The sequence below is a fragment of the Oryza glaberrima genome, chromosome 11 (genome assembly GCF_000147395.1).
Source record: "Oryza glaberrima chromosome 11, OglaRS2, whole genome shotgun sequence".
Classification (NCBI taxonomy): Eukaryota; Viridiplantae; Streptophyta; class Magnoliopsida; order Poales; family Poaceae; genus Oryza; species Oryza glaberrima.
In genome coordinates, this window is record NC_068336.1 from 24,327,335 (window position 1) to 24,337,219 (window position 9,885).

The following is a 9,885-nucleotide window of genomic DNA, read 5'->3' on the forward strand; positions in this document are numbered from 1 at the left end:
TGCTGCATCTGCTGCTGAAGATCATTCAAGGAATTGAAGCTCATCCCTTCTCTTTTTCATGCATCAGTAAAATGCGTAATTGTGTGACTTGTGTGTTAATTCCCCCACTACTTTCTGCATCTTCCTAAGGACTTGGATTTTGAGTGTGTACGTGCTTCTTTTGCTGCAGCTGCTGCTTTGTTTGGATTTTGTGTGCTGTTCCAGCTGGTTCTACGCTTATATATATGTTTCCATCCGTGCGTGTGTCGGTGTGTGCACACGTTACGGCTATGCATCTGGATTGAGGGATATGAATAAAATTTCTGCGCTTGTGTGTGAAATCAACTCAACTTTTCATGCGTTCAACTGGTTGTGTGGGAAACACATAGCGTAACATGCACACCATGCAATGAAAATTTTAGCCACACAAGTTATGTGGTTTAATGAAAGTAAATGATCACTTTTTCCAATATTTCAGGAATACGCAAGGAGCGTATTTTTTCTATTAAGAGAAATAAAAGTTATTTACATTTGAAAGAAAAAAAAAAGCACGGGACTGATACAGGACAATAACAGACAATCCTAGGCCTATCTCTCGCGCTGATTTTGGCGACCAGACTCCCTCCTGAATTGCAGCGCAGGGATCGCCGAGTTTGCTTTACGCCAAAGAGAGGCTTCGTCCACCATCCCTCTGGCCACATCCACCCAAGATCTACACTGCTGATTGAAGATCCGACCGTTCCGTTCCTTCCATATTGTCCATGCTACAAATGTCACTACCGTGTCGAAGCCTCGACGATGTGACTCACTTAGCACCATTTTGCTATCGCACATCCATTGGTGAAAAGAAGCTTCATTCACCGGCAGGCAGTTGGGGTGAACGATTGCTCTCAAAGTCCACCACCAAAGCTGCCTTGATTCTGGGCAGCCGACTAGGATATGATCAATGCTCTCATCTTGCTAATCACAGAGAATGCAGCGGTCGGGATGCGGCAATCCCCGACTTCGCAGTCGGTCGGCTGTCCAGCATCTGTTCAACACGACCAGCCAGAGGAAGAAACGACAGCAAGGTGGTGCCAACGAGTTCTAGATCGACGTGGATTCAAAGGCAATTCGCCCGAGGAACAAAGCTCGGTAGGCAGATTTTGAAGTGTATTTGCCTGAGCTTTCCCACTTCCAGGAGAGTGAGTCGGGCTCTCCGGAAGAACAATCAACTGACTGAATCAACGACCAAAGTTTGAGGTATTCAAGTATTGCCTGAGTCCCAAGCGCGCCACTTATGTCCTTGATCCATCTATGGTTAGACAACGCTTCAGCCACCGTCCGGCGCTTCCGGATACGAGTAGAGACATGATCGTAGATGGAGGGTGCAATAGCTCGGATGGTTCCTCCTTGCAACCAATTGTCCTCCCAGAAAAGGATTGTTTGCTCGTTACCTAGTTGATAGACGGTGGAGGCGGCAACAAGGTGAAGTTCTTTCTGTGTGCAGGGGATTTCCAATCCCTGCCAAGGCTTGGCCAGAGAGGTCCTTTGCATCCACGTCCAGCGGGAACGTAGTGCAATGCCCATGAGCTCCAAGTTTGGCACACCAAGATCTCCATAATCCTTGGGGGAGCATACTTTAGTCCAGGCTACCCGGCAGCATCCACCATTCGCTTGCGCCTTACCCGCCCAAAGAAAACCACGCCGTACCTTATCAATACTTTTGATCACCCACTTGGGTGCATCAATTGCGACCAGTAGATAGATTGGTATGGCGCTACTTTTTCCAATATGGATCCTTTAAGCATAGCAATGGGATGGAGATAAAATTTTAGGAAGATATATGTGGGTCACAACCACTCTAAGGATCAATATCCTTCTCTTTACAATGTGGTTCTAAAGAAACATTCTTCCTTGACAAATGTTGTAACTACATCATCGTTGAACATTTCATTTCAACGGTCAATTGTAGGATCCAAGCTACCTGTAACGTCCCGATTTTTGGTCAGTTAAAAAACTATTTATAAAATCCTTAATTACAAAAATTTTGAATCTTTACATGTGATTAAGGATTAAAGTGCCGAGATCTTAATTTAAATCTCTCCTTGAGAGCTCCCAAAATCTCAAACCTAAAAGTCCCAATCCAAATTCAAATCTTGGAATTCAAAATTCCTCCAAAATCCTCCGCAAAAGTTCTCCTTAAATTCTTAAAGTCCATAAAGAATTCCTCTTGAATTATGTTCCTTGGTCTCCCCATATTTGTTAAGAGTTGAAATGTAAAATTTAAATTCAAATCCACAATAAAAACCATAAAAAATCCTTCCGGAATCTTCCTAACTCCTTCTGAAATAAGTTCACTTTAGGTCCCTTAATTTGTTGCTGAGTCTGAAATTCGTCCCTAAACCGCAATACCAGATGTGACGCGTCCTCAACTTGCAATAAGGTCTTAAGGCGGTTTGAATTGCGGTTTGGGCTAACATGACGTCTACGTGGCATTATCAAAGTAAAAAAAAAACCCATGGAACCCACATGTCAGCGAGTGCTCAATTAAAAATGAAAGAATTACAATGGGATCTATGTCATCAAACCCCTTTCTTTTGACTGGGATTTCGCTCGAGCGGGATCCGTCAAAGGAAAAAAATCCCCCCGATTAAAAGACAAATATTCCCTTTTCAATTTATATTAAGTTAATTGAGTGGAAGATCAAATTAATCTACACCATTAGATCATTTATACTGGTAGTAGATACTACTAGCATATTGTATCGTAAAAGTCCTCAAGAAGAAATGTCTATAGATTTTTTTTGGCAGCAATAGCACATTATCATCCAAGGATTCAGGATGCTACCACAGGGGAAATTCTAGCAAAGTGCAAAATTATTTGCAACTAATTACTGATCCCATCTATAAATTACCAACTATAAATAATGTGGAGTAAATATGCATAGCTGTTGATATGAGATAGAATCACACTGCCCATACCAATACATCTGTCGGATCTCTCGGCCGCCTCCCCATCCTCCCTTTTCCCCACTGCCGCCTCTTCCTGCTCGCCCCCTTCGCCGTCTCCTCCTACTAGCTAATCCCCTCCACCGCTGCTTTTCCCTCTCCTCGTCTCCCTTTCGACGCCGCCGTGGACGGAGGTTACAACTCCCATCCGTCGGAACAGGCCATGATGAGGAAGCTTTTCTTCTTAGAGTAGACGTAGACGGCTTCCTGAGAGTTTGTACAATGATTTACTTACCTTCTCATGTCCAGTTTTCAGAAAGGGTAAAGTTTCTCTGGTATATGAAAGAAGAGCAATTCTACGGTCCTTAAGTAGGTACCATGAGATCCAAAAATTTAGTGTAAAATTTGGTACCTCTTGAGATAACAAATCTACAGTAGAAAAAGTGGTACCTCCTCAAAAACCGTAAAATTGCTTGAATGACTTCTTTATTCCTGCCATCCTGTTATAATAGCAAGTTCAGATGGTAGGATTAGTGGCTCTGATTTCCATCACTGTGGTGACATGCTTTTACTTTTATTAGCTTGAAGAAAGGGATTTCTATGTTACATGCCACTTTAATTAACATGAGTTACTAAAAAAAGTACTCCCTCCGTCTCAAAATGTAGCTATTTCTAGCACAGTGTCTTGTCCCAAAATGAAGCTATTTCTTCACCTACCTCCTCCTCTCAACCAATCACAACCATTTTTCTTCACCTACTTTCTCTTTTCAACCAATCACACACTTCCTCCAATCATTCTCACATACTTTCTTAATACCCGTGCCAACCTCAAAAATGGCTTCATTTTGGGACGGAGGAAGTAATTACTTATTATAACTGTGATCATGCATCTCCTGAATATTCCAAAATCAGAGCAGAGTTTCATGTCACTTCAAATGATTAGTTCAGTACAAAGCACCAGCTGGTTTAACTCCTTTTACCTTGTGTACAGTAGCTAACTTTCATATTGATACATTCTGTCTAACGGATAATCCTTTTCTCTTGAAATTCTCCTTGATTTATATTATGAATCTGCTGCGTGAAAAAAACAGGCAATTTAACAGCAGTCAAGGTTATTCTTTCTTCTTAAGTATGATCAAGCTCAATTATATCTTGGTATGTACATCTGTGCTCGCAGATTTGACATAGCAAATTTTAAAATAATTTGCAACTAATTAGTGATCCTGTCTGTATAATCACCAACTATAGATGTGGAGTAACCATAGCTGTTGACATGGGATTGAATCACTGCCCATACATGCTATGATATGCTATGAATTGATTTGCTATGCATTTGTAAAAGTTCGTCTATTCTCAATTGCAGACACCTGTCAACTGGAAGGAATTAAAAGAACACAAAACAAACGGGGTCAATTTTGTTTTATTCTCTTAAGAAAAACAGCAGCTTACAAATGAAGCAACATTTGATTGGAATGCTTACACGAATTTTGGCAGAGGACAAGGTATCGTGCAATCCCACGATCTGCCACTGCGCACAACTCACCATGCAATAATTGAAACAAAACACACGCAAAACTCGGTCAGAACAGAGCACAACCTGACCAAGTGAAGGATTACATGCAAGTATGCAACAATGATTACAAGAACACACAAGGAAAATGATATTTTGCCATCTTATTGGATGTCTGCATCAGTTGTCAATACTGAAAACGAGGGCAGTTGGGATGCTGTTTCACGTCGCGCATCACTTGTCTTACCTCATATAGGTCCCCAATGACATGGAGGTCTTTCAGACTTGGGAGATGCCGGATTCCATGGATGGAAGTTATTTTTTTGACTCTCAAAACAACCCTCTCGAGCATAGGAGCAGTTCCATGATCAAATATGACGGATCTGATTCTGTTCCAGCCATCTTCTTCGAAGAGAAGATCAACTAGGTTCATAAATTCCCCGGCTCTGAAATCGAAAGTCAATTCTGCCAATGCTTTGCGCAGCAACTTGAGAGACTGCAGGCTATGTAGGCTACCCAGGACACGCAGCATGTCATCTGGCAGGTAAGTCTCTTGCAGTGAGATCTTGGCAAGATGACGGAGGTGTCCGATCCAATTAGGCAACTCACCTCTGATGCCGCTGATGGTTAGGTTTTGAAGCAGCACTGGAGGTGAAAGCATGTCTGAACCTGCCGGATTGTAGTCCGCTGTGCAATGAGCACCGCCGTCTGTCCTGATTGACAGTGAGCGAAGGGAGTTGTGCAGCCTCTCAATCTGGCTTAACAAGTACTTCATCAGCTGATCTTGATCTCCGTTACTGTTAGTAGTAAGGACTACACCCAGCGTCCTCAACTTGAGAAGCCGACCAAGACTGATTAGCTCGTCAGATCTGTCTGAAACCTTGACATGGGATAGCACCACTATTTTTGCCATCATCCTAATATTTCGAGGTAACCATATGGTGGAAATTGATCTGTTGGACGATTCCCTTTTGCCAGCATGCAGATTCTTCAGCATTGGAAGCATGATGTCGTCTAGCTCACGCACATCGGTTCCACGGATGTCCAATGTCTCTAGTTGCTGGAGATTTTGGATCTGCCTAGGCAACTGGGAGACACCCGTGTTCCGGAGGCTCAAATATCTGAGGTGAGTCGCCTTGGCGCAAATGATCCTCAGGTATCTGCTTTCTTTTTCTTCAGTAAAGCCGCTGCAGCCTTCTAGATCAAGCACATTCAGTAGCTGTAGACTAGATGTGTCCAATGTTTCCAGATGATTCATTATGGCACCTGAGGGGTTGTTTCGACGAGATTGTTGCAGCAAATAATTCTGAATTGAGATACGGCGATCCATGTGGGGTAACAACTCTGCGTCCACAACGTGTTCATCTCCCACTATACAGGAAAGGAAGTCGCGGACTATGCCACCATGTACTGTACATTTCTTGAATCTTCCTCGTCCACCGGTAGTATCAGCTTCGATGTCCCCAGCCGGAAGGAGGAATTTATGGGCACATAGAGCATCAAAGCAGCGGTTGGCAACTTCTGTTAAATCTGAATCACCTGACACATTTGTTCTACTGATCAGACCTTCGCCCAGCCATCGTCTTACTAAAGTTGTCCTCTTGAAGGCATAATCCTCTGGGAAAATAGCTAGATATGCCAAGCAATTTCTGTAATGACTAGGAAAGCTGTGGTAGCAGAATGCAAGCATCCTGTCAACGATGGTCGACTCCGAGGAGTCATCCAACCTGTTGCATAGGTCCCTCAGCTCTGCTATGTTTCTGTCAGGGTTGACGCACAAGCTGCGAAGGAACATCTTCATGCTAAAGAGGGAATGGGAGCACTTTGTTAAGATGTACCTTAGGACTTCCTGCACATCTTCTTCAGCATTGGTGGTCGCAACCAAGGAGACAGCCTTCTCCAAGAGGAAATTGACCATATGTTCTCGGTGGCGCTGTACTGTAGGAAGATAATCAAAATCAAAAATTCTTTGCGGGGTGCAGATATGAGCCACTTGAGGTACGCTTGTGACCAACAGTATGGCACTACCAGCATGAGTGCCGACTTTGAAAGCTTCCGTAATTTTGCTCCAGGGTAGCTCCGAGTTTGTAACATTGTCGACAACAATCAAGAACCTTTTGCCTCTCAGACGCGTTGTAATCATTCCCAGGACTATGTGCTCCTCCCAGCGATCGAAGTTGTCAATTCCATCCATTCTACGGGGCTCGATGGCTTGAAGCATGGCCTTGAGTACCGCTCTCCAAGACTGGTCTTGGGCAAGAGACATCCAGACGGCCTTGTGGGTGGTCGTGGAGGTGGAGGTGCCATCAAACATGTCGTGCATTTTCTTTGCAAGGGTAGTCTTGCCTGCACCGCGCAGGCCTAAGATGGAGATGATGGTCACGTGCGGGGCGGCAGCTTGCGGTCGAGCCCCACACATGGCCAAGAATTTCGACGGAAAAACACTAAACTTTAGATAGAATTTGAACAAAACCTCTAAAAGTACATGGTCGAGCCACAGCCTTGGTACATCCCTGCCTCCGCCCGTCACGTGTTGCTTCACGACGTCCTCCGCACACATCCAGCCGATGATCTCCTCCGCCGACATCCAGCCGATGATCTCCTCCGCTGCCTCGGTGAAGAGACCAGAGTCATCTCCGGCAAGTATGCAACGCCTCTTGAGGGCCTCATGATGATCCAGAGGTCTATGTTGCGATGCTGGCATTATTGGCGTAGTGGTAGTGGGATTGGGTGGCATATTGGGGGGAGGAATATACCTCTCCAGCCGCTTGCGAACCTCGTGTGTGCGGACCTTGAGGTCTCGGATATGGGTGGCAAGCTTGTGACGGGTCACGACGTTGCCTACGAACCGAGGGATATGCCCCAGGATTCCGCACCCTGCAGCAGCAGAAGAACTCTGGTGGCGGCGGTCGAGGCAGTGAACGTACCGGTCGACGTAGTACTCGGAGTCGAAGGCCACGTCGTGCACCTGGTTCATCCAGGCACGGACCTGGGGGTCGTTGGACTGACCGTAGCGGATGAGCGAGGCGTTCATGCTCTCTATTTCGTCCCTGATGAACTGCACGTCACGGCGGACGCCGCGCAGCAGCTTCGTCTCCTCGACAAGGACATCGCCGAGGCGACCCAGGAGAGAGTTCACGGCGCCTCCAGCGGGTGCCAAGTGAGGGTCATCCATGACCTAGCTATCTCTCTCGTTCCCCCAGCCGCTGACGATAGAATTAGATGCAGCAATTGAGACCAAATTTAATCGGCTAGCTTAGCTTGGGGTGGTCGTCCATCTGCAGGGGTTCTCTAGGTGGTGATCGAGGAGCATCTGAGAGATTTGATCAACGCTTTCGAGAATTGATCAATATTTCCTCTCTTTAGGTTCTGGAGGCAATGTACCCTATACCTATGTAAGCCATCCTTCCCTCCTACGTATATATACCATATGTAGCTAAAGGGTTCTTATCCTACCCTCTCAATCGTCTCCCACTACTTAAAAGGAAAATTAAACCCCCCCCCCCCCCCCCCCCAAAAAAAAAGTAGACCTACATCGTAACCCTCAAAGTCCCCATCATGTCAACACAACCCACTAGTAGTTATCATTTTCAAATTTTAAAAATTATTGATCATGAAAAAAAGACTACCACATATAATTGAGACTGCAAATCAAGTACAACTCAGCAAATTTATTGAACTTTATAAAATTTAAAAGTATTAGAAGCATACTAAATTGAGACTCCGGTATACCAATACAACTATATAAGTATTAATTATGAAATGTAAAAACATTAAATTAAAAAAAACTAAAGTGATGGAATATACTTGGATGAATTCTACGTACATATAATTTTTTAGAACTATTAACAAAAGGAAATCATTTTGCTCTTGTATTTTAAACAAAGTTTATACATAATTTTCAATAAAATTTAGATGCAAGTAGATAACCAAAAAGCCCATGCATTGGTTACCAACTAATAGTAGTACATTATACATATAATTGTGTACTGGATATTGAATGCTTTTAGTGAAATAGTATATTGAATAATATAGCTTCAGTCTTAAATGGCAGAGTCAAACTTATATATACAATTGGATATCATTGCTTCCTCTTTTTTTTTTTCAATCTTATATGTTCAAATTGCAAATATAGCTAGTAGATCTTTAAAATATTACCGTTCTTAATTAAAGACGTACGGCTGTCTAGGTCAGTCCCTCATACTCTAATTACTCATGTTTATGGAGAGCATGTTGCTTTGTAGATTCAATGCATGAGGACCAGATTGTCATGCTAGCTAATGCAATCCGAGCTGGTCTATGTGTTTTCATTGGTAGCATCTCCATCGGAAGAAAATTTCGTAGGACAGCAGTCCTTCACTCGTCCGTAGGACTTGCTCCTTGTGCAACACGTGTTAGGCCAGTCACAATCTCAAAGCAAACCTTCATCTATAGTCCTAGTCCCCACGCCGTCAAGTTCTCCCTCCCTGACTTGCTGGAGGCGTGAAGCGGCGCCTATGGCCGTGCCCATGGCTACATCGACGGCCGCGGCGGTGGCGGTGTGAGGTGAGGTGATGAGCGTTAATGTTATACTCTCTCTGTTTCGAAATGTTTGACGTCGTTGACTTTTTTAAACATGTTTGACCGTTCATCTTATTCAAAAAATTTAAGTAATTATTACATTTTTTTCTATCATTTGATTCATATTGTTAAATATATTTTTATGTAGGCATATAATTTTACATATTTCACAAAAGTTTTTGAATAAGACGAACGGCCAAACATGTACTAAAAAGTCAACGGTGTCAAACATTTCGAAACAGAGGGAGTATGATTTATGGCCATAGATTAGTTGTATTGTCTTGGGAAAAAAACTGATCTATAGACATTGAGAAGCTACAGATGTAGTGTGAGCGTAGAGTACATGTTTGCAAATTCTGTTTAGGCTGTGTTTAGTTCCTTTCAAAGTTGAAAGTTTGGGTTGAAATTGGTACGATGTGACTGAAAAAGTTATGTGTGTATGACAGGTTGATGTGATGGAAAAAGTTAGAAGTTTAGATCTAAACACAGCCTTAGAAGCGTGGACTGAATTACCGCTGTCTCATGGAGTCACGGGTTTGCTACATGCCGAGCAGAAAGACGGAAGCACCCGTTCATCTCCCGCACATCTGCAGTGTTGCTGGCCGCGCAGTGCCTGTTCATCGATCTCCTGCGTGGGACGACGACGACACTAACGACGTCGGCCAGGGGAATTGAGGGAGATTTGCTTTGATATTGTATAAGTGGACAAGTAGGCATGTACGGAGGGCTAGGTCCTTCGGATATGCGGACTGCAGTCCTACGAAATTTTCTTCCGCATCGAGTCCTTTTTCAGTTCAAATTTGACCTAGACTCTCTTCATCTATCACCAGCGCACCACCAGGCAGCTAGCCGGCGTGCATGCACGTACACCTCCACTTCCAGAACGCGCTGAGTCGCTGAGCACAC

General features: G+C 43.9%; 1 protein-coding gene across 1 annotated transcript; it reads right to left on the bottom strand.

Moving 5' to 3' along the window:
* Nucleotides 1-1,065: 1,065 nt before the first annotated feature.
* Nucleotides 1,066-7,594, bottom strand: LOC127755853 (disease resistance protein Pik-2-like). The gene is made up of 3 exons (XM_052281479.1): nucleotides 4,614-7,594; nucleotides 4,453-4,506; nucleotides 1,066-1,759 (listed from the first exon to the last, which is right to left on the bottom strand). Exons 1-3 carry the CDS (start codon nucleotides 7,592-7,594, stop codon nucleotides 1,066-1,068), a joined length of 3,729 nt encoding a protein of 1,242 aa, XP_052137439.1.
* Between the last annotated feature and the right edge of the window lie 2,291 nt (nucleotides 7,595-9,885).